At 49.7% G+C, this 25,823-nt stretch overlaps 1 protein-coding gene across 1 annotated transcript in view; it reads left to right on the top strand.

Annotated features, from left to right (window-relative positions):
- LOC144612010 (integrin alpha-7-like) overlaps window positions 1-25,823 on the top strand; it is a 202,780-nt gene that overhangs the window by 115,523 nt on the left and 61,434 nt on the right. The window contains exons 6-10 of the mRNA XM_078431445.1: window positions 6,084-6,291; window positions 9,876-10,069; window positions 14,750-14,838; window positions 15,923-16,050; window positions 17,251-17,346. Of these exons, the coding sequence (XP_078287571.1) occupies window positions 6,084-6,291; window positions 9,876-10,069; window positions 14,750-14,838; window positions 15,923-16,050; window positions 17,251-17,346 (715 nt within the window). The remainder of the gene's footprint in view (window positions 1-6,083; window positions 6,292-9,875; window positions 10,070-14,749; window positions 14,839-15,922; window positions 16,051-17,250; window positions 17,347-25,823) is intronic.

The raw sequence follows: 25,823 nt of genomic DNA, 5'->3' as shown, positions 1-25,823 counted from the left end.
TTTTTCTCTCTCGAGCACAGGAGGCTAAGGTGACCTTGCAGGAGTGCACAAAATTATGTGTGGCATGGATAAAGTGGGCACTCACAGTCTTTTTCTCAAACTAGAGAGCATTGGCTTAAGGTGAGAGGGAAGGGATTTAAGAGAAACCTCAGGGGCAACTTTTTCACTCAGAGGGTATTCCATAACTGGAATGAGCTGCCAGAGGAACCTAGAGAAGCCGATACAATTACGGTATTTAAAAGACATTTGCACAGATATAGATAGGAAGGGTTCAGAGGAACATGAACCAAATGCAAGCAAATGGTACTCGGCTAGAATGGCAACTTGGTCGTCAAGGACAAGGTGGGCCGAAAGGCCTGTTTCCATGCTGTACAGCTCTATGATTTGATGAAACCAATTTTTTAAAATCCAGTTTTGAACGTTATGGATCTATTTTGTGTTCAGAGAGGCACTTTCTTCGTGTGATGCTTATCGTTACATAGTGTACATTTTCCCTCTGTATCCTACATTGTGCTTGTGTTGTGGCCTGTTGGATTGTTGATGGGCGACCAACCCTTCACATCTTCTCCAAGGAAAGAGTGCAAGGATACAGAAACCACATGTAGTAGGACAGCAGAGTATGGAGGCTAACCCCATTCAGCTGAAACCCCCTTCATATCTCAGCAGATGGATAAAATAACTGAAGGATAAAATCTAAGTACTTGTGCACTCAGATTGCCAAACCATTTTAACTCCCCTCCCATTCCCACACTGACCTTTCCGTCCTGGGCCTCCTCCACTGTCAGAGTGAGGCCCAGCGCAAATTGGAGGAACAGCACCTCATATTGCGCTTGGGCAGCTTACACCCCAGCGGTATGAATATTGATTTCAACCTTTCAGCCATTTTACATCTCTGTGTTGTTTAGTTTTTAGTTTTTATCCTACACACTCTGGGCTATTTACAGAAGCCAATTAACCTACAAACCTCCATGTCTTTGGAGTGTGGGAGGAAACCGGAGCACCCGGAGAAAACCCACGCAGGTCACGGGGAGAACGTACAAACTCTGTACAGACAACACCCGTAGTCAGGATCGAACCGGGGTCTCTAGCGCTGTGAGGCAGCAACTCTACCGCTGAGCCAATCTCAACCTTTATTTCTCCCTTGTTCTAAGTTGTTCAGTCGGGCAGGTGTGCAACCACCCAGAGTCACTGGACTACACCAGCATGGCGGTGCGCATGGCAGCACTCCTGGACTGAGGCTAGAAGGATGGAGTCTTATCTTGGTGGATCGGCTGGGATTTCTCCCCTTGGCCACAATGTCTGCCATCGCCCACTATCCAGCTCGAGGTCAATAGAACGAGTCAGCAGATGACCTAGTGTAAAACGTGCACACTGATATCCCTCAGCGGATAAGGAAGGAAATGTGCAAACTGTAGGTGGGAAGTGCTGAAGGGCGGGACAGTAATTCTACTCATTTCCTGTCGTGCTTCCTAAATGAGTGCCGTGGGCCCCTTTCACAAATGGTAGTGTGGGTGGTGGCTGGAAACCCAGAGCAGGAGTGGTGGGACAGGGAATAAACAGCAGTGAAGGCTGAGACTCTCATGCTGTGGGGTCCAGTGCACAGAATTACTGGCGGTGCACTGAGGAATTGCTTAAAGGTTGAGCAGGATGACCCTCGTCATCAGTACTTTCTTAAACAATGCGGGTGAAGAGAATGGAGGTTTTATCGAGTTGATATTTTAGTTTAGTTTAGTTTAGTTTAGAGATACAGTGTGGAAACAGGCCCATCGGCCACCGAGACCGCAGACCCTGCACACTAACACTATCCTACACACTAGGGACAATTTTGCATTTATGCCAAGCCAATTAACCGACAAACCTGCACGTTGATGGGACAGAAGGCTGATAAATCCCCAGGGCCTGATGGTCTGCATCCCAGGGTGCTCAGGGAGGTGACTCTAGAAATCATGGACACATTAGTGATCATTTTCCAATGTTCTATAGATTCAGGATCAGTTCCTGTGGATTGGAGGGTAGCTAATGTTGTCCCACTTTTTAAGAAAGGAGGGAGAGAGAAAACGGAATTATAGACCAGTTAGTCTTACATCAGTGGTGGGGAAGACGCTGGAGTCAATTATAAAAGACGAAATAGCGGCACATTTGGATAGTAGTAACAGGATCGTTCTGAGTCAGCATGGATTTACGAAGGGAAAATCATGCTTGACTAATCTTCTGGAATTTTTTTGAGGATGTAACTAGGAACATGGACAAGGGAGAGCCAGTGAATGTAGTGTATCTGGACTTTCAGAAAGCCTTTGATTAAGGTCCCACATAGGAGATTAGTGGGCAAAATTAGAGCAAATGGTATTGGGGGTAGGGTACTGACATGGATAGAAAATTGGTTGACAGACTGAAAACAAAGAGTGGGGATAAATGGGTCCCTTTCAGAATGGCAGGTAGTGACTAGTGGGGTACCGCAAGGCTCGGTGCTGGGACCGCAGCTATTTACAATATACATTAATGATTTAGATGAAGGGATTAAAAGTAACATTAGCAAATTTGCAGATGACACAAAGCTGGGTGGCAGTGTGAGCTGTGAGGAAGATGCTATGAGGATGCAGGGTGACTTGGACAGGTTGTGTGAGTGGGCGGATGCATGGCAGATGCAGTTTAATGTGGATAAATGTGAGATTATTCATTTTGGTGGAAAGAACAGGAAGGCTGATTATTATCTGAATGGTGTCGAGTTAGGAAAAGGGGAAGTTCAACGAGACCTGGGTGTCCTGGTGCATCAGTCACTGAAAGTAAGCATGCAGGTAGAGCAGGCAGTGAAGAAAGCTAATGGCATGTTGGCCTTCATAACAAGAGGAGTTGAGTATAGGAGCAAAGAGGTCCTTCTGCAGTTGTACAGGGCCCTCGTGAGACCGCACCTGGAGTACTGTGTGCAGTTTTGGGTCTCCTAATTTGAGGAAGGATATTCTTGCTATTGAATGAGTGCAGCGTAGGTTCACGAGGTTAATTCCTGGGATAGCTGCACTGTCATATGTTGAAAGAATGGAGTGACTGGGCTTGTATACACTGGAATTTAGAAGGATGATAAGGGATCTTATTGAAACATATAAGATTATTAAGGGATTGGACATGCTAGAGGCAGGAAACATGTTCCCAATGTTGGGGGAGTGCAGAACCAGGGGCCGCAGTTGAAGAATAAGGGGTCGGCCATTTAGAACGGAGATGAGGAAAAATGTTTTCACCTAGAGTTGTGAATCTGTGGAATTCTCTGCTACAGAAGGCAGTGGAGGCCAATTCACTGGATGCTTTCAAGAGAGAGTTAGATAGAGCTCTTAAAGATAGCGGAGTCAAGGGATATGGGGAGAAGGCAGGAACGGGGTACTGATTGTGGATGATCAGCCATGATCACAGTGAATGGCGGTGCTGGCTCGAAGGGCCGAATGGCCTGCTCCTGCGCCTATTGTCTATTGTCTTTGGAGTGTGGGAGGAAACCCATGTGGTCACGGGGAGAACGTACAAACTTCGTACAGACAGCGCCCATAGTCAGGATGGAACCCAGATCTCTGGCGCTGTGAGGCAGCTACCACCGTGCTGCCCCTCCTCTTTCTTCCTGCTCATGTCAAAACCGATCAAGATTCCACAAGCTTTATCCTAGAGATCCATGCGTGGGTTGGTTGATTGGCCGCTGTGAATTGCCGCGAGTGTGTGGGTGAGGGGTGGAATCTGGGGGGAGGTGTTGAGAATGTGGGGAGAGTAACATGGGATTAGTATCGGGTCAGGATAAAGGCCTGGCTGTGTTTGACACAGACTCAAATGAGAGCAGTCCTGAGCTTCTATCTACCTCATTGGACACCCTCGGACTATATTTAATTGGACTTCACTGATTTTATCTTGCATTCAACGTTATTCCCTTTATCCTGCATCTGTACACTGTTGACGGCTTGGTTGTAATCATGTATAGTCTTTCCGCTAGCCGGATAGCACGCAACAACAAGCTTTTCACTGTACCTCCGCACACGTGACAATAAACATGACTAACTAACTAAAGTGTTCACACATGGCTTGAAAGCCATTGAGCAATCCTTGTGCTTTGCCACTGGATTCCTTGAGTTTGTGACCTTCTTGGATATCTGGAGTGGAATTTCGTGACTCTTTAAAGAAGCTTTAACAATCCGAAAGCTAAAGACTGAGTGAGAACAGATGCGACCAAACCCTTCCCTTGGAGTGCCAAATTCATGTGTTCAACGGGGAATCACGGTGGAGGTCGGAGGAGGCCACTCAGCCCGTGGTGTCCTTGCTAGTCCCTTGGCTTCTCCTCAGTAGCCTTGCAAATGATTCCTCTCTATATGTTTATCCAATTCCCTCTTGAAGGCCACAGTGGAACTAGTCTCCACGACACCTGCAGACACAAGTGTTTCCTCGTTTGCTGCTGCCCCATAGTATCAGTGAATAACTGATCCTGCACCAAGTTATGGATAGGACTTCCCCTTTTGTTCAATTGTTTAATTGGGCCATCTATTCACAACAACCATGGCGCAGTGTTCAGAGCCGTCATCAGGTCTGTCTTCGTTCCAGCTCTTCGGTTAATGTATTTCACAATCGCCAGGTCTTCCCACGTGAGCGGATAAGATGACCATTTTCCAGTATAGATCGTGCAACATTTTCCTGCTTTTGTTATCTTTAAATGGTTCACGAATGATACTGCAGTGAATTGCGGGGAGAAATCCTGAACATTTCACATCGAATGTCATTAGACCTGCAAGGGCCTATATCTTTTCTGACCAATGCAGACTCTCTTTCCGCTCAAAGGTTTAATGGTACTTTATTATTATCACATTAGGCAGTGTACAAGAGTTGCCAGGTTGGGCGCCATTTTCAAGTCTGCTGTAAGACTTCACAGAGTTGTTCACCTTGCGATGAAGGCCTGTTGTCGTGGCGGCGTTGCAGGGCCGGTCTGGCCAAGCGTAGCCGTGGTGTCCTCCGCCCCTCTGTGCCCGCTCAACCACTTGGAACGGCTCATGATCCAACCGAGCCCCAGGCTGCTGCAGGGCCTCCAGTGGCCAACTCCATCGGAGTGGAATGTCAGCATTTATCAAATGTGTTCCTTGTCAACGTTGCAGGTTGTCTTAGTGCCACTAAGTCCAACATGACCTCTCGAGCAGTTTCATCCATGGAAACTTTGCAAACTACTATTACTGGTTGTGGTTTATCTTCTGTGTCTGTGGATTCATAAGGAATGGAACTGAGTGGTGGAAACCTCCAGATAAACTTGCATCCTGCTTGCAAAGCCAGGGCTGATCTGGAAGATGATGCCTCTCTGTCACAATTTATTTGAAGACACCTAGACCATCAATGCACTTTCCAGTGCAGCCCAGATTACAGAGTCACTGATAGCTTGAGTGGGAGATGGTTGTTGTGGGAATTGATTGAAATACCCAAGCGCAGAATCACAGCCTCTTGCACTCAGAACCAGAAACAACTTTCATCACAGCACACTTAAAAAAAGTTGGTATTTTGGCCATGGAATGCTTTCAACTTTCTCGAAGCAATTTTAACCTGATTGCTGCCGCCTCCCCCCCCCCCCCCCACCCCCCCACCTCTCAATCTCCCACCGAAGCCTTCAAGAAGATGATGCAGTAAGGAGCAGCACTGAGCCTGATATTACCCTCCAGTAAAGTGCGTGGACAGTGACATTGTCCATGGTGCAAAATGGCCGATGGACCCAATCCCAAAATAAATTGGGTTAAGATTAGCCCTGGTGTTTTAGCCCAATGTTGTTTGACACTCTGATATCTGTGTTTCTAACAAATAGTTGCTCAATTTGCTGGCTCAGGTAACATGCCTGATACGTTTTACACCATACAACATAACGTGGCCCATACTAAAGTACTGAGCAATGCTTAATCAAGGTTATTAAAATATATGGCTCTACCTCCCCCTTCCCCCCACCCTCCCCGACCACACCTGACTAACCCCCCACCCACAGGGTCCGCTACGCCTGGTGCTCACTTTCTTTCATTCCTTGCACGTTAACCACGTCTCCATCTCCACCAGCAGCGTTTATGTTTCTCAACTGCTTGTACTTCTTTCAGGGTTCTCTGTAGATTCAGGTAAAGGGCTCATTCGGCAGAACGAGTTAAGTGTTGTCTCGGGAGCACCGAGAGCCAACCACAAGGGGGCAGTGGTCATCCTGAGGAAAGAAGGTGTCAACAGACTGGCGCCCGAATACACCTTGTGGGGAGAGGAGCTGGGCTCATCGTACGGCTACTCTGTTGCCACAGTGGATCTCAACAGCGATGGGTGAGTGCATACACATCAACTTCCTTATTCTTTTTTAGTTTAGCTTAGCGCGGAAACAGGCCCTTCAGTTCACCGAATCCGTGCCCACCAGCGATCCCCGCATATTAACATTCTACGCACACTGGGGACAATTTACACTTATACCAAGCCAATTAACCTACAAGCCAGTACGTCTTTGGAGTTTGGAAGGAAACCGAAGATCTCGGAGAAAACCCACGCAGGTCACGAAGAGAATGAAACAAACTCCATACAGTACAGCACCCGTAGTCAGGATGGAACCCGGGTCTCCGGCGCTGTGAGTGCTGCAAGGCAGCAACTTTACCGCTGCGCCACCGAAGATAGACTCTCAAAGATAGACACAAAATGCTGGAGTAACTCAGCGGGACAGGCAGCATCCCTGGAGAGAAGGAATGGGTGACGTTTCAGGTTGAGACCCTTCTTCACACTGAGAGTCAAGGGAGAGGGAGACACAGATATAGACAATAGCCAATAGACAATAGGTGCAGGAGGAGGCCATTCAGCCCTTCGAGCCAGCACCGCCATTCAATGCGATCATGGCTGATCATTCTCAATCAGTACCCCGTTCCTGCCTTCTCCCCATACCCCCTCACTCCGCTATCCTTAAGAGCTCTATCCAGCTCTCTCTTGAAAGCATCCAATGAACTGGCCTCCACTGCCTTCTGAGGCAGAGAATTCCACACCTTCACCACTTCCTGACTGAAAAAGTTCTTCCTCATCTCCGTTCTAAATGGCCTACCCCTTATTCTTAAACTGTGGCCCCTTGTTCTGGACTCCCCCAACATTGGGAACATGTTTCCTGCCTCTAATGTGTCCAATCCCCTAATTATCTTATATGTTTCAATAAGATCCCCCCTCATCCTTCTAAATTCCAGTGTATACAAGCCCAATCGCTCCAGTCTTTCAACATACGACAGTCCCGCCATTCCGGGAATTAACCTAGTGAACCTACGCTGCAAGAATATCCTTCCTCCATAGCAAGAATATCCTTCCTCAAATTTGGAGACCAAAACTGCACACAGTACTCCAGGTGCGGTCTCACCAGGGCCCGGTACAACTGTAGAAGGACCTCTTTGCTCCTATACTCAACTCCTCTTGTTACGAAGGCCAACATTCCATTGGCTTTCTTCACTGCCTGCTGTACCTGCATGCTTCCTTTCATTGACTGATGCACTAGGACACCCAGATCTCGTTGAACCCCCCCTCCTCCTAACTTGACACCATTCAGATAATAATCTGCCTTTCTATTCTTACTTCCAAAGTGAATAACCTCACACTTATCTACATTAAACTGCATCTGCCATGTATCCGCCCACTCACACAACCTGTCCAAGTCACCCTGCAGCCTTATTGCATCTTCCTCTCAATTCACACTACCCCCCAGCTTAGTATCATCTGCAAATTTGCTAATGGTACTTTTAATCCCTTCGTCTAAGTCATTAATGTATATCGTAAATAGCTGGGGACCCAGCACCGAACCTTGCGGTACCCCACTGGTCACTGCCTGCCATTCCGAAAGGGACCCATTTATCCCCACTCTTTGCTTTCTGTCTGTCAACCAATTTTCTATCCATGTCAGTACCCTACCCCCAATACCATGTGCCCTAATTTTGCCCACTAATCTCCTATGTGGGACCTTGTCGAAGGCTTTCTGAAAGTCGAGGTACACCACATCCACTGACTCTCCCCTGTCAATTTTCCTAGTTACATCCTCATATAAGGAAGGGTAAGGTGTGAAAACAAGACATCAAAGGAGATAAAGGTCAAGGAAAATGTAGAATAGATCATTGTTAGCTAGGAGAAGGTGAAAACGACGATGACAGGGATAACATTTCATCAGGGGGACAGTCAGACTGGTCGGAGAACTAGGAAGGGGAGGGATGGAGAGTGAGGGAAAGCAGGGGTTACTTGAAGTTCGAGAAGTCAATACCACTGGGGTGTCAGCTGCCCAAGCAAAATATGAGGTGCTGTTCCAACAATTTGCACTGGGCCTCACTCTGACAGTGGAGGAGGCCCAGGACAGAAAGGTCAGATTGGGAATGGGAGGGGGAGTTAAAGTGTTGAGCAACCAGGAGATCAGGTAAGTTTAGGCAGACTGAGCGAAGGTGTTCAGCCAAACGATCGCCGAACCTACGCTTGGTCTCGCTGATATATAAAAAGTCGACACCTGGAACAGCAGGTATAATAGGTGAGGTTGGAGATGATATGATATGATATGATATGATATGATATGATATGATATATATGGTGCAGGTGAACCTCTGCCTCACCTGGAAAGACTGTTTGGGTCCTTGGATGGAATTGAGGGGGGAGGTAAAGGGACAGGTGTGGCATCTCCTGCGGTTGCAGGGGAAGGTACCTGGGGAGGGGGTGGTTTGGGTGGGAAGGGATGAGTGGACCAGGGAGTTGCGGAGGGAATTATCTCTGAGGAAGGTGGAAAGGGGTGTAGATGGGAAGATGTGGCCAGTGGTGGGATCCCGTTGGAGATGGCGGAAATATCAGAGGATTATATGCTGTACGCGACGGCTGATGGGGTGGAAAGTGAGGACTAGGGGGACTGCCTCTGTTGTGACTGGGGGGGAGGGAGAGCAAGGGCAGAGCTGTGGGGAACTGAGGAGACACGAGTGAGGGCCTCATCAATGATGGGAGAGGGGAAACCCCCGTTCTCTAAAGAAAGAGGAATGACCATATTCCTTATTCTCTCGTTCAGCAGTGAGCAGACTTATGTATTGATGCTGCACCCTCTGAAAAGTCCACTGCAGCCCTCCAATTCTGGCCTCTTGTTCATCCTCAATTTTCATTTGCTGTGCTTTTAGCTAGAGATATAAGTAACTGCAGGTGCTGGGATCTTAAGCAAAACACAAAGTGCTGGAGGAACTCAGTGGGTCAAGTTAAATCCAGTGTGAGGTATGTTGAGGCAGTACCATTAGCCCTGAAGTTGGTGACTTGTTGTATGTCAAGAATGGGATACAAGTTAATACCACCACTTGGCAGACACAAAATGCTGGAGTAACTCAGTGGGTCAGGCAGCATCTCAGGAGAGAAAGAGTGGGTGACGTTTCATGTCGAGACCCTTCTTCAGACTGATATCAGGGGAGGGGGCGGGACAAAGATAGAATGTAGTCGGAGACGGTAAGACTAGTTGGTGAACTGGGAAGGTGGCGGGGAAAGCAAGGGTTATCTGAAGTTAGAGAAGTCAATGTTCATACTGCTGGGGTGTGAGCTGCCCAAGCGAAATATGAGGTGTTGTTCCTCCAATTTGCACTGGGCCTCACTCTGACAATGGAGGAGGCCCAGGACAGAAAGGTCAGATTGGGAATGGGAGGGGGAGTTAAAGTGCTGAGCCACCAGGAGATCAGGTTGGTTGAGACGGACTGAGCGAAGGTGTTCAGCGAAACGATCGCCAAGCCTGCGCTTGGTCTTGCCGATGTAGAGAAATAGACACCTGGACCAGTTTCTTTCCTACACATTAATCCCACCACTGTTGGATAGAGGGTAGCCTCGGGAAAGGTCAGCATGCTCATCGGTAACTCTTGTGACGGCTTATAATTGACCCGGCTTTGCAGGTGGATGGACCTTGTGGTCGGCGCTCCGTACTTTTTTGATCGAAAGGAAGAGATTGGAGGTGCTGTGTATGTCTACATTAACCAGGCCGGCAGCTTGAATCAAGTGAGCTGCATCCGGCTCAATGGGACCAAGGACTCCTTGTTCGGACTGGCTGTGGCTAACATCGGGGACATCAATCAAGATGGGTTTGGAGGTAGGTCCGTGCTGTCCACGCGCAAAAGATTCATGGGGAAGGGGAATGCAATGGTTCAATGCTTTGTTGTCTAAGAATAAAGGGGAGGCCATTTAAAACTGAGGTGAGAAGGAACTTTTTCACCCAGAGAGTTGTGAATTTGTGGAATTCTCTGCCACAGAGGGCAGTGGAGGCCAAATCACTGGATGGATTTAAGAGAGAGTTAGATAGAGCTCTAGGGGCTAGTTGAATCAAGGGATATGGGGAGAAGGCAGGCACGGGTTACTGATTGTGGATGATCAGCCATGATCACAATGAATGGCGGTGCTGGCTCGAAGGGCCAAATGGCCTCCTCCTGCACCTATTTTCTATGTTTGTCATGTGTACCAAGGTAGAGTGAAATAGTTTTTGGATACAGCTTAGCAAGACTATCACCATACATAAGCACAATCCCCAGCTTAGTACACAATGTACAAACAGCCCACTGAGTTTATATGCCATTTTGGAACCATTTCCCAGTCCCAGCTACGGTTGGCCACAAAGGCCCGTTGCAGTTGTCCCCTCCATTTTGTTCGTCTTGCGAACCATCGCCCCTCTCCTCACCCGGCCCTCTCCAGACCTTGTTCTGGAGTGAGCACCTCCCGCAGCCCTCCTTGATGGCGCGGAAGGTAAGACCAAAGATAATAGAGCAGAGCAAGATGGACCACTCGACCCTAAAAACTGTACTATGTCACGGCGCCATTTTAGTCGGCAGAAACTTGCAGAAACATTGAAAAAGAAAAATAACAACAATCTGTGAGTTGATAGATGAGATATATTCTGCATTTTAATGGTATCATCACACATACTGTTCCCCCACAACACTGATTACACTACGAGAGGCAGAGCGAACGGCGGGTTTTGCCTACTAAAATGGCGGACGGTCCGCTCCTTTACGTACTTCACTTCAGTATCGGCGATTTCGACGGAGTGGTTCATCTTGCTCCTCTAGTATCTTTGGGTAAGACCACCTGTGGTTCTTCGTGCCGGCCCATTGTCCAGCGTCCGCCACCGTTGTGTAATAAGATTGGATATCAACGATTTGGATGAGAACATACAGGGCAAGATGAGCAAGTTTGCTGATGATACAAAAGTGAGTGGTTTTACAGATAGTGAAGATGGTTGTGAACAAATGCAGCAAGTTCTGGATCGATTGGCCAGGTGGGCGGAGGAATGGTTGATGGAATTAAATACAGAGAAGTGTGAGGTGTTGCATTTTGGGATGTCTAACAAGGGAAGGACCTACACAGTGAATGGTAGGCCTCTGGGTAGTGTTGTAGAGCAGAGGGATCTAGGAGTACAGGTGCATGGTTCCTTGAAGGTCGAGTAGCAGGTAGATAAGGTGGTCAAAAAGGCTTTTGGAACTTAGGCCTTCACCAGTCAGAGTATTGAGTATAGAAGTTGGGAGGTCATGTTGCAGTTGTATAAGACATTGGTGAGACCGCATTTAGAATATTGTGTTCAGTTCTGGGCAACATGTTATAGGAAAGATATTGTCAAGCTTGAAAGGGTTCAGAAGAGATTTACGAGGATGTTGCCAGGACTAGAGGGTGTGAGCTATAGAGAAAGGTTGAGTAGGCTGGGTCTCTATTCCATGGAGTGTAGGAGGATGAGGGGAGATCTTATAGAGGTGTATAAAATCATGGGAGGAATAGATGGGGTAGATGCACAGAGTCTCTTGCCCAGAGTAGGCGAATCGAGGACCAGAGGACATGGGTTCAGGGTGAAGGGGAAAAGATTTAATACGAATCTGAGGGGTAACTTTTTCACACAAAGAGTGGTGGGTGTATGGAACAAGCTGCCAGAGGAGGTAGTTGAGGCAGGGACTATCCCAACGTTTAAGAAACAGTTGGACAGGTACATGGATAGGACAGGTTTGGAGGGATATGGACCAAGCGCAGGCGGGTGGGACTAGTGTAGCTGGGACATTGTGGGCTGGTGTGGGCAAGTTGGGCCGAAGGGCCTGTTTCCACCTTGTATCACTCCGACTCTATGACTCTATGACATGCTAGTGTAATTTGCTGAAACATTCAGGAATACATATAACCAGTAAAGGCCCTGGTGTGGGATGCTTTGTAACTTTGTCAGCGCCCTTTATGTGGCGACTATTTGCGTACCTTGTGTATGCAAGCAAAGAATTCACCGTGACTTGTCATGTGACAATAAAGTGTTCAATTCAATTCAATACAATTTAATTCAGTAAAATTAAACCCTCACTAAGGGCCTTCATGATTCATTGCTTAATGGGCAAACAGCAGTAAGCTGCCAGCCTGTGATTGCCCACACACTGAGCTCATGGCGATAGCTGTACCAACCTTGGGAGCTAATGGGTGGAAGGATGGAGAGCCAACACTGGCATCTCTTACACGCTGAGTTGCAACTTTGCCAACTGTTTGCAGTAGGTGACCTGTCAAGATTTGGTGCATACAAAGGGACGGTTGATTGAATAGGTATCAGCAAAATTATTTTATCCCTGAAATTCCCACGGTTGGGAAAACAGAACTGACATCTTAAATTGAGGGGCACTAGCTAGTTCCAATGAGTGTCTGCTCTGTCCTGCCAACTGGAGAGAAAGCAATTGATTCTACCTTATTTTATGGCATTTCCCCAATAGAGCAGTATTTAAACTGGCCCCATTTGTTGTGTCACTTAGTGAGAAAGTGCGCCATCTGGTGAGATAGAGAATGGCAGCCGCTGCAGTAAGTCAGGACAGGCTGAGCTGTGATTCCAACCACCCCCCCACCCTCTCCGATGGTCCCCTTGCTCTCCGACGGCGTGGGTCCCATCGACGTCCGCGGTGGGGAGCCAGGCCGACTGGAGGGCTTGGCCACGCTCACGGGAACACGCCGTCTTGGGATGCCAACTATCTCACTCCCAAATACGCGACAAGGTGACGTCACCGCCCCGCGCCCCATGTGACCTCACCCAGCCAGCGGCCACGTGCTCCCGCTCCACCAACGGCAGCCACCCGGGCCGGGAGGCGGGTTGCTATGCAACCTCCACTAGGCTGCGCCCAGGCCTCCGGACCTAGACCGGAGCTAAAATTTCGGAAGCCTAGAGTGTCGGGATCTAAACTGTCGGGACCTACTGCGTCGGGGCCTACAGTGTCGAGGCCTTTTATGTCCGGGCCTACAGCGCCCCTCCCAGGCCAACCGCGCTTCTGGGCCTACAGTGTTCGGGCCTACAGTGTCTGGGCCTACAGTGTCCGGGCCTACAATACGAGACAAGGGCTGTCCCGTAAGGGACAAACCTATTTAGCCTAAAATACTGGACGTCCCAGCTAATACGGGACAGTTGGCAACCCGACGCCCAACACTCACTGTTTTCAACATAACCCAGCAAGCGGATGGCACTCAGCACACCTCGTGGGAGGATCGGTGCAAGACTAAACATTGCTGGATGCTTTTACTGATTGCCAACACAAGAATCTAAATGAGGACAATCGGGTGCTGGGATACTGATTAAACACAGGATCAGCCCCCCACCCCCAGCCTGTTCCACCAGTCATAGAGTCATAAAGTGTGGAAACAGGCCCTTCGGCCCAACTTGCGCACACCGGCCAACATGCCCTGCTACACTAGTCCCACCAGCCTGCGTTTGGCCCATATCCCTCCAAACCTGTCCTATCCATGTACCTGTCGGTCAGGGGGATCTTGGTAAATTCATATCCTTTCTCCATTTACGCACCCTGATTTTATACACCTTGGCACCTTTGACCATTTAAAGCATAGAGTGATACAGTGTGGAATCAGGCCCTTCAGCCCAACTTGCCCACATCATCCAACATGTCCCAGCTACACTAGTCCCACCTAGAGGAATCAGGGGATATGGGGAGAAGGCAGGCACAGGTTACTGATTGTGGATGATCAGCCATGATCACAATGAATGGCGGTGCTGGCTCGAAGGGCCAAATGGCCTCCTCCTGCACCTATTTTCCATGTTTCTATGTTTCTATCCTGCGTTTGGTCCATATCCCTCCAAACCTCCATGTACCTGTCTAACTGTTTCTTAAACGTTGGGATAGTCGCAGCCTCAACTACCTCCTCTGGCAGCTTGTTCCATACACCCACCACCCTTTGTGTGAAAAAGTTACCCCTCAGATTCCTATTAAATCTTTTCCCCTTCACCTTGAACCTATGTCCTCTGGTGCACGATTCACCGACTCTGGCCAAGAGACTCTGTGCCAACCCGATCTATTCCTCTCATGATTTTATACACCTCTGTAAGATCACCCCTCATCCTCCTGCGCTCCATGGAATAGAGTCCCAGCCTACTCAACCTCTCCCTGTAGCTCACACCCTCTAGTCCTGGCAACATCCTTGTAAATCTTCTCTGTACCCTTTCCAGCTTGCCAACATCTTTCCTATAACACGGTGCTCAGAACTGAACCCTATATTCCAAATGCGGCCTCACCAACGTCGTGTACAATTGCAATATGACCTCCCAACTTCTGTGCAGAGGGGTATCTGAACAGTCTTGATTGGAAGGGCTCTGATTTTAAAGTAATGTTCCTTTTGTGCCGGACTCATAACAGCAGCAAAAATAGTTTGCAAGCTGCAAGCTACAGAGTAGGTGGATGCTGATTGATTCCAGCAGCCCACAAGTATTTCCCTCAGTGCGCTGTGTGTGCCGAGGCTGACAGATCTTTCTCTTGTTGTTTAGACATTGCTGTTGGGGCTCCGTACGATGAACATGGCAAGGTCTACATCTACCATGGAAACAAGTTTGGCCTGAATATAGTTCCTGCTCAGGTACCCAGCAAAGGCACACACAAAGCAACAGCAGCAACTGGTGATAATGGATCGCATGCACAAGAATCCATTTCTAATTGAGTCAATTCATTTACCTAATTCACTGACCTTTGCAATTGAGTCTAATTCATTGACATTTGCAAGTTGTGCTTTGTTTTATAAGATACTGATGCTGGGCAGGATATCGGCGCAGCGGGTAATACAGATGCTCCACAGACCCGGATTCGATCCTGACCACGGGTGCTGTCTGTACGGAGTTTGTACGTTCTCATGCTGACCGCGTGGGTTTTCTCCGGGTGCTCCGTTTTCCGCCCACATTCTAAAGACTTGCAGCTTCGTAGGTTAATTGGCATCGAATGATACAGCGTGGAAACAGGCCCTTCGGCCCAACTTGCCCACACTGGCCAACATGTCCCAGCTACACTAGTCCCACCTGCCTGCGTTTGGCCCATATCCCTCCAAACCTGTCCTATCCATGGACCTGTCCAAATGTTTCTTGGTGTGCCTTATGTCCTAAGGGTGTTGGATAGAACTAGTGTACAGGTGATCAACGTAGACCTGGTGGGTCAAAGGGCCTGTTTCCACCTTGCATCTCTGAACTCGAACTTCTAAACTTTGGTCTGAAATGATTAAACAAATAAGTCTGGCTGCAGGGGCTGCTGTTTCAGAGATTTAAACTTTAGACTTTTGAGATACAGTGTGGAAACAGGCCCTTCAGCCCACCGAGTCCGTACCGACCAGCGATCCCCCCGTACACTGAACCTACACACACTAGGGACAATTTTCACGATTTACCGAAGCCAATTAACCTCCAAAACTGTATGTCTTAGTTGTGTGTGAGGAAACACCCGGAGAAAAGCCACGCAGGTCACGGGGAGAACGTGCAAACTCTTTACAGACAGCACCCGGAGTCAGGATGGAGCCTGGGTCTCTGGTGCTGTGAGGCAGTAACTCTACCGCTGTGCCACCTTGTTGCTCTAAATTTGTTATGTGGACGAAGCCAGCATTTGTTCACATCGTTGGGCCATGTGATGCCAGCCTTGTCTTTGAGCAGTGATTCTTGAACTGTGCTTCCCTTACGTAGATAATTGAAGGAGAAACCGTGGGAGTGACGAAGTTCGGGTACTCCATTGATGGAGGAATCGACATTGACGATAATTTTTACCCAGACATGGTGGTCGGGTCACTCTCTGATTCAGCAGTTCTGTTCAGGTGAGACCTCACAGAGAACTCCTTGCCACAAGGGTAAGTGGAGATTGCAGACGTTGAAAACTTTGCAAGGCTACGGGGAAAGCAGTGTGTGTTGGTAGAGTGAAGATAGACACAAAGTGCTGGAGTAACTCAGCAGGACGGGCAGCATCTCTGGAGAGAAGGAACGTGTGACGTTTCAGCTCGAGACCCTTCTTCAGACTGATTGTGAACGGCACTCCACCAGCTAGGGTACTGTCCCGATTCACCTCTACCCCATTGCGGACATTGGACTTTGTCTATGGAACTGTTACGCCACAATGTTGAGAACTATTTGATGCACTCGATGCCTTTGCTCAACTTATTGCATGCAAAATAAGCTTTTCACTGCACTTTGGTTTATTATTGTCTTACCACACGTGACCAGAATAAACCTAAACCTAACTTCCAACTCCTAGAAGGGAAGTTTGAGAGTGCGGTCAAGGCTATGTTATCACTCATACGAGGATGTTGCCAGGACTCGAGGGTGTGAGCTACAGGGAGAGGTTGAGCAGGCTGGGACTCTATTCCTTGGAACGCAGGAGGATGAGGGATGATCTTATTGAGGTGGATAAAATCACGAGAGGAATACATCGGGTAGACGCACAGAGTCTCTTGCCCAGAGTGGGGGAATCGAGGACCAGAGGACATAGGTTTAAGGTGAAGGGGAAAAGATTTAATAGGAATCTGAGGGGTAACTTTTTCACACAGAGGGTGGTGGGTGTATGGAACAAGCTGACAGAGGAGGTAGTTGAGGCTGGGACTATCCCAACATTTAAGAAACAGTTACACCGGTACATGGATAGGACAGGTTTGGAGGGAGATGGGTCAAACGCGGGCAGGTGGGAATAGTGTAGCTGGGACATGTTGGCCGGTGTGGGCAAGTTGGGCCGAAGGGCCTGTTTGCGCGCTGTATTACTCTATGACGACATGACTATTCCACTATTCTGACCGCGGGAGAAAAGGAGGGAAGAAGAGTAGACTTTATTGCCTTCCATCACAGTAAGGAATGTGGGGAATCCGCTGTGGTGGATGTTTATATTAACTTTTATGCAGTTGTGCGTCTTGTTGCTTTCTTTAGTATGGCTGTATGGTAATCGGGTTTCACTGTACCTTAATTGGTACACGTGACAATAAAATACCCATGAACCTTTGAATTCTGAATCTTCTGTCTTTTGTCCACAGAGCATGTCCTGTCATTAATGTGACGAAGCACATTTACATCAAACCCCAGCAAATTGATCTGGAGTTAGAGAACTGCAAGCTGATGGCGGGGATCTGGTAAGAAACCACATCAAAAGGGACAATAGAACCGAATGAGATGTTTCCCTGTAGCTAGGCGGCAGGAAACATCTGCACTGGCTACTCTCGGGGTCACATAGTATGCTCACCTTAAAAGCAAATTCCATTGCAATCTCCCGTTTACAAATTCCCCCTCTGGTTAACAGTCCTAATAAGGAGAAGGGAAAACCAGAAGGCCGGGCTTGTCGGCCTGGTGAATGCGTTCAAAATTACCAAAGGTTAGATGCAGAGAAAACGTTTCCTCCTGTTGGTGAGATCACAACAAGGGCTGTGAATATAATCAATCCAGCTGGCATTTCTGGAGGAAACTCTTTCTGTAGAGGATTGAGGTGAATGGCAGAAATGGATTAAAGGGGAAACTGGCACGAGGAAGAAAGATGGAATTGCAGGAGATGCCGACGGGATGCGATGGAGAGTGGTGGGAGGAGGTTTGTGTGGGGTCATAGATGTCGGGCCAAATGACCCACTTCTATCTGACTGGATATATGAAGAGGAGATCCTTGTGGCTCAGCAGTTCAATGCACAGCGCTGCGTGTGCAGGAAGGCCACAATGTGCAGGAAGGCCACAATGTGCAGGAAGGCCACAATGTACAGGAAGGCCACAATGCACAGCGCTGCGTGTGCAGGAAGGCCACAATGTGCAGGAAGGCCACAATGCACAGCGCTGCGTGTGCAGGAAGGCCACAATGTGCAGGAAGGCCACAATCCACAGCACTGCATGTGCAGGAAGGCCACAATGTGCAGGAAGGCCACAATGCACAGCGCTGCGTGTGCAGGAAGGCCACAATGTACAGGAAGGCCACAATGCACAGCGCTGCGTGTGCAGGAAGGCCACAATGTGCAGGAAGGCCACAATGCACAGCGCTGCGTGTGCAGGAAGGCCACAATGTGCAGGAAGGCCACAATGCACAGCGCTGCATGTGCAGGAAGGCCACAATGTGCAGGAAGGCCACAATGCACAGCGCTGCGTGTGCAGGAAGGCCACAATGTGCAGCGCTGCGTGTGCAGGAAGGCCACAATGCACAGCGCTGCGTGTGCAGGAAGGCCACAATGTGCAGGAAGGCCACAATGTGCAGGAAGGCCACAATGTGCAGGAAGGCCACAATGCACAGCGCTGCGTGTGCAGGAAGGCCACAATGCACAGCGCTGCGTGTGCAGGAAGGCCACAATGCACAGCGCTGCGTGTGCAGGAAGGCCACAATGCACAGCGCTGCGTGTGCAGGAAGGCCACAATGTGCAGGAAGGCCACAATGCACAGCGCTGCGTGTGCAGGAAGGCCACAATGTGCAGGAAGGCCACAATGCACAGCGCTGCGTGTGCAGGAAGGCCACAATGTGCAGGAAGGCCAGCAGGTCTGTGCTTCACTCGAATAGTGAGCGGCCTGGATAGAGTGGATGTGGAGAGGATGTTTCCACTGGGGAGAGTCTAGGACCAGAGGGCACAGCCTCAGAATTAAAGGACGTTCCTTTAGAAAGGAGATGAGGAGGAATTTCTTTAGCCAGAGGGTGGTGAATCTGTGGGATTCAGTGCCACAGACGGCTGTGGAGGCCAGGTTATTGGGTATTTTTAAGGTGGAGATTGACAGATTGTTGATTAGTGCGGGTGTCAGGGGTGATGGGGAGAAGGCAGGAGAATGGGGTTGGGAGGGAGAGATAGATCAGCCATGATTGAATGGCAGAGTAGACAATGGATTGGATGGGCTAGTTCTACTTCTATCACTTGTGACCTTATGAACGTGTATGGACTAGTCAGAGGTAAAAATCACCATCATTTGTTGTATGCAGACACTGAGCTGTGGCCCTCTATAAATCGGGTGAAAGAGTTGTCAAGGGTGGATTGAGTGGGGAATCTAAAGGGAAGGAGATTTCTCCTCATGCAGCTTGTCATGAAATTGTCAGTCTGTTCTGACGTCATAGGAACAGAATCAGTAAGTTCATTAGTCATAGGAACAGAATAAGGCCATTCGGCCCATTGAAAATGGGTTAGAGATTTCACTGCACGACCACTACAGGTCAGGTCATTGTTCCCCTGCCGTCAGACTCAGCTCTGAGCTTTCCACGCTCAGTTCAGTTATCAGCCTGCCTATGAGGAATAATAACTGGCGTTGTGTGCCCAGCCAGAGGTTGCTTGTATCCCGGGCATCATGCCCCATGGGCTGGCACTGCCTTGGAGGGAGGAGGGACAAAAACCCTCTCCCCTGCCCCTTCCACTTCATGCGGGGCTCCTGTTTATGGGAGAGTGTGGCAGCATCCTTCTCTACACTCATGGCAAAGTGCCCAGGAATCAGTATCAGCTTCACACTGCGCCAACGATGTACCGCTGAGGAGCAGCAGCAGGAGGGGGGCAGAGGTTTGTTGATGGGGGGGGTGGGAGTGTGCCGTGAACAAAGGGGGGGCCAGGTGGGCTCTGCTGCCATGTGCGGCGGCAGGCAGTAGATAGGAATGTTCGGTGAACCTTTGTGCCACACATGTTTCAGGCTGGTGCAGCTGGCGTGATAGGGCCACATTTCAAACCCTCCCACAGGCCGTGTCTTCAACCCATTTAGCTGCACTGGGAGATCTTCCCAATGTGGAAGCCGATGAGTTGCTGCCAACTGTAGCTTGTGCAAAGCGAGCGCTCCAGTCATTTGCGCGGAGGCAGAGCCGGCGAGGGCAAGGGTGGCGCTGCCCATCATGCAAGGCGCCCACTGCTCAGTGCCCCTCCAGGAAGGGACTGAGCAATGGCGCCACAGGACGCCAAGGCGAAGAAGGAAGGCTGTGTCCTCTCCTGGGTGAGGACCAGCCAGGCCAACGAGAGATGCTGCCAATGAAACGGAAGGCCTCAGATTTCATGGGGTCTTTGCAGGTTCACTGGAAAGACATTGCTGATATCAGCTGGTTCAGTGCCCAAGGGTGGATCCACGTGAGGTAGTTAAAGCAGCAGCAGAGGAGTCTACAATACTTCAGCTTTTCAAAACCGCAGCAGACCACAACCTAACATGTGAAGTTCATAAGGAGCAGAATGAGGCCATTCGCCCATCAAGTCTACTCTGCCTTTCAATCATGGCTGATCTATCTCTCCCTCCTAACCCCATTCTCCTGCCTTCTCCCCATCACCCCTGACACCCGCACTAATCAACAACGTGCCAATCTCCACTTTAAAAACATCCATCGACTTGTCCTCCACAGTCGTCTGTGGCAATGAATTCCACAGATTCGCCATCCTATTGCTGAAGGAATTCATCCCAATCTCCTTTTTAAAGGTACATCCTTTAATTCTGAGGCTGTGCCCTCTGGTGCCAGACTCTCCCACCACTGGAAACATCCTTGCCACATCCACTCTACTCCAGCCTTTCATTATTCGCTACGTTTAAATGAGGTCTCCCTCCATCCTTCTAGACTCCAGCGAGCACAGGCCCAGAGCCGTCAAAGGAGGTATGGCATCAGTGTGTAACTCCTGGGTGATCACACTGACACACAATGATCGGAATGGATGGATGCCCCCATCTCTGGGGAACTCTTCAGTCTTTCATTTTAGCACTGTAAGGAATACCCATTGTTGAAGAGGTAGGAAGATTGGAAAGTCAAAGGTGCAGTGCCTCATGCAAAAACGTAGAAACAAGGAAGCGCAGATGCTGGTTTACAAAAAAGACACAAAGTGCTGGAGTAACTCAGCGGGTCAGGCAGCATCTCTAGAGCATGGATAGGTGACGTTTCAGGTTCGAACCGTTCTTTAGAGTGACAAGGATCTGTACAGTAGGAGGGTACCAACCCAATACGTTACCTATCCATGTTCTCCAGAGAAGCTTCACTAAGGAAGACACAAACAATCTCCCAAATGTACTAGAGAACAGAGGATCTAGGGAGACAGAGGAACTGAAAGAAATTTGCATTAGGCGAGAAATAGTATTGGTAGACTGATGGGACTGAAGGCTGATAAATCCCCAGGGCCTGGTGGTCTGCATCCCAGGGTACTCAGGGAGGTGGCTCTAGAAATAGTGGACGCATTGGTGATCATTTTCCAATGTTCAATAGATTCAGGATCAGTTCCTGTGGATTGGAGAGTACCTAATGTTATCCCACTTTTCAAGAAAAATGGATGAAGGGGAGCCAGTGGATGTAGTGTATCTAGACTTTCAGAAAGCCTTTGATAAGGTCCCACACGGGTGGTTGGTGAGCAAAATTAGAGCACATGGTATTGGGAGTAGGGTGTTGACATGGATAGAAAATTGGTTGGCAGACAGGAAGCAAAGAGGAGGAATAAACGGGTCCTTTTCAGGCAGTGGCGAGTGGAGTACCGCAAGGCTAGGTGCTGGGGCCGCAACTATTTACAATATAAATGATTTGGATAATGGAATTAGAAGTGACACTAGCGAGTTTGCAGATGACACAAAGCTGGGTGGCAGTGTGAACTGCGAAGAGGATGTTAGGAGGTTGCAGGGTGACTTGGGCAGATGCATGGCAGATGCTGTATAATATAGATAAATGTGAGGTTACCCACTTTGGCGGCAAAAACAAGATTATTATCTCTATGGTGTCAGATTAGGTAAAGAGGAAGTGCAACGAGACCTGGGTGCCCTTGTACACCAGTCACTGAAAGTAAGCATGCAGGTACAGCAGGGGGTGAAGAAAGCTAATTGCATGTTGGCCTTCATAACGAGGGGATTTGAGTATAGGAACAAAGAGGTCCTTTTGCAGTTGTATAGGGGCCTGGTGAGACCACATCTGGAGTATTGTGTGCAGTTTTGGTCTCCTAATTTGAGGAAGGACGTCCTTGCTATTGAGGCAGTGCAGCGTAGGTTCACGAGGTTAATCCCCGGGATGGCGGGACTGTCGTATGAGGAAAGATTGGAAAGACTGGGCTTGTATTCACTGGAGTTTAGAAGGATGAGAGGGGATCTTATAGAGACGTATAAAATTCTAAAAGGATTGGACAAACTAGATGCAGGAAAAATGTTCCCAATGTTTGGAGAGTCCAGAACCAGGGGCCGCAGTCTAAGAATAAAGGGGAGGCCATTTAAAACTGAGGTGAGAAGAAACTTTTTCACTCAGAGTTGTGAATTTGTGGAATTCTCTGCCACAGAGGGCAGTGGAGGCCAAATCACTGGATGGATTTAAAAGAGAGTTAGATAGAGCTCTAGGGGCTAGCGGAATCAAGGGATATGGGGAGAAGGCAGGCACGGGTTACTGATTGTAGATGATCAGCCATGATCACAATGAATGGTGGTGCTGGCTCGAAGGTCCAAATAGCTTTGTCCTGCACCTATTTTCTATGTTTCTAAGCTGCCTGACAAGCTGAATTACTCCAGCCTTCGTATCTCATGCAACCCTGGTTGGGGATATCTTTATGCCAGAGCATTGGCGAAACAAGCATCATGTTGCAACCAGAGTGACTCGTGAGTGTGCAAAATAAGCAGCATTTTGAGAGGCTCCGTTTTGCCTGGGGCTGCTCTCCGCCCATCCACTTAGTCTGTCGTGCTGCCAAGCAACTGCCTTCACTGCAGGATCCAACGAGTGACAAGAAATGATGTGCCAAGCCACTCATGGGCCATGATCCAAGGTGGCTCCACCACTGCATGATGCCCATCTGTTTACAATGTACAACCGCACACTCACCTGACTGAGCTTGACAGACCTTCACAGTTGCTCATCCCACCGATCGCTACGGTTCTGCTTCATTCAGTCCCGGTACCTAATGTTGGAGTGTGCAGACCGCCACACCACCCTTGCCAGTCTTGTCGGTCTACTTGGTGCCATTCAAATGATGCTCGTGTGATTCATCACATCTGGACTTTGAGGGAGGATCCACAAACCTGTCTTCACAGATGGGGCAGTGGTGCAGAGAGTCAGGTTCCTGGGTGTGCATATCTCTGAAGATCTGTCCTGGACCCAGCACATTGATGCAATCACAAATAAAGCTCATCAACGCCTCTACTCCCTTAGAAGATCGTGGAGATTCGGAATGTCAGAGAGGATTCTCTTGACCTTCAACAGGTGTGCAGTAGAGAGCACATTGACTGGTTACATCACGGCCTGGTTCAGCAACTCAAACGCCCAGTAGTGGAGGAGATGACAGAGAGTGGTGAACACTGGCCGGTCCATCACATCACGGGTACTGACCTCCCCACCATCGAAGGCATCTACAGGAGACACTGCCTCAGAAAGGCAGCCAGCATCATCAGAGACCCACACCACCCTGGCCACGCTCTCATCTCACCCCTGCCATCGGGAAGAAGGTACAGGAGCCTGAAAACTGTAACGTCCAGGTTCAGGAACAGCTTCGTCCCTGCAGCCATCAGGCTGTTAAACACAACGACCTCCAAATAGGCTCTCAACTACATAAACTTGGGGGCATTATTTTTGACTTTGCATCATTATATTTTTGTTATTTATTATGGGGTTTACAGAATACTGTGTTTACATACCTGTAGGAAAGAAGTGCAGATGCTGGTTTAAATCGAAGGTAGACACAAAATGCTGCAGTAACTCAGCAGGACAGGCAGCATCTCTGGAGAGAAGGAATGGGACGTTTTGGGTCGAGAAGTCTGAAGAAGGGTCTCGACTCGAAATGTCCCGCTGAGTTACTCCAGCACTTTGTGTTTACATACCTGTTGTGCTGCTGCAAATATACATTTAATTGTTCCGTTTTGGGACATTTGACAGTAAAACACTCTTTACTCTTGATTGACGTCTTTGCCAAGCCAGCCTGTGGCCTCTCCCCAGTGGAGACACAAGAGACTGCAGGAGGGACACTCTGCAGACCCAGCAGCATCTGCAATGGAAGGGAACATTTAACGTTTCACCAAGACTGATGCAAGGTTTCGACCGGAAACATTGAGCCTTCACATCCACAGATGGTCTGGCAGAGCAGATCGTTGGACTGCAATGAAGTCGGCACAACCCTGCCTCTGGAAATTAATTGATTGAATTGATTGACAGATACATCATGGAAACAAGCCCTTCGGCCCACCGAGTCCACGCCGACCAGCGATCCCCGCACAACAGGTCTATCCTGCACACACTCGGGACAATTTAACAAAAACAAAAGATTGACAAGCTTGCACGTGTTTGGAGTGTGGGAGGAAACCGGAGCACCCGGAGGAAACCCACGTGGTCCTGGGGAGAACGTGCAAACTCAGTACAGACAGCACCCGTATTCAGGATGGAACCCGGGTCTCCGGCGCTGTGAGGCAGCAACTCTACCGCTGTGCCACCGTGCCGTTCCAAATCTCCGCTCATCCTTGCCATGTGGCCCACACAGACGCGAGCGAGTGTGTACAGTGCTGCTCAGCTTGCATTTGTGAGGGGACTCGCGGCGGATTATTTTGCTCCTCAACCTGAAGAGTAACAGGGAGATGGAGGGTGTACACGGAGTGCTGAGGCCACCTTGCGGCTTCAGTGCTGACCACGACTGCCAGCTGACTGATTGATTGATGCTTCATTATCACACGTGGCACGTCACAGTGACACTTTGTGGTTTGTGTACCATCACACGATATGCAGAGTCGACAAAGTTACAAAGTATTCAATGCAGTCCCTCATGGTCCCTCTTGGATCTTATCGGAGCCCCCTCTCCACGGGCCCTTCTTTGTTCTTGGTGGCGTGGTCTCGTCCGAACCCCGGCACCTACCGCAGGCCCGTCCTCAGCCGCCCGCCACCGGGTCCTTTCTTGGGCGGCTCCCTGGCACTTGCTGGGAGCTTCCGACGGCCCCCCTCTCACTCCCACGCCCCACCCCCCTCTCTCCCACAGCTCACCCACGGCCTCCCTCTCTCTCCCACGGCCCCCCTCTCTCTCCCACGGCCCCCCTCTCTCCCACAGCCCCCCTCTCACTCCCACACCCCCCCTCTCTCTCCCACACCCCCTCTCACTCCCACAGCCCCCCTCTCACTCCCACACCCCCCCTCTCACTCCCACGCCCCCTATCTCCCACAGCCCCCCTCTCACGCCCACACCCCCCCTCTCACACCCATGCCCCCTCTCTCCCACAGCCCCCTCTCACTCCCACACCCCCCCTCTCTCTCCCACGCCCCCTCTCACTCCCACAGCCCCCCTCTCACTCCCACACCCTCCCTCTCACTCCCACGCCCCCTCTCTCCCACAGCCCCCCTCTCACTCCCACACCCCCCCTCTCACTCCCATGCCCCCTCTCTCCCACAGCCCCCTCTCTCCTACTCCCCCTCTCTCCCACGCCCCCTCTCTCCCACAGCCCCCTCTCACTCCCACACCCCCCCTCTCTCTCCCACGCCCCTCTCTCCCACAGCCCCCTCTCTCCTACTCCCCCTCTCTCCCATGCCCCCTCTCTCCCACAGCCCCCTCTCACTCCCACACCCCCCCTCTCTCTCCCACGCCCCCTCTCACTCCCACAGCCCCCCTCTCACTCCCACACCCTCCCTCTCACTCCCACGCCCCCTCTCTCCCACAGCCCCCCTCTCACTCCCACACCCCCCTCTCACTCCCATGCCCCCTCTCTCCCACAG

The sequence above is a fragment of the Rhinoraja longicauda genome, chromosome 42 (genome assembly GCF_053455715.1).
Source record: "Rhinoraja longicauda isolate Sanriku21f chromosome 42, sRhiLon1.1, whole genome shotgun sequence".
Classification (NCBI taxonomy): Eukaryota; Metazoa; Chordata; class Chondrichthyes; order Rajiformes; family Arhynchobatidae; genus Rhinoraja; species Rhinoraja longicauda.
The sequence above is the reverse complement of the archived record's forward strand: the minus strand, read 5'-3'. Positions and strand labels throughout refer to the sequence as shown.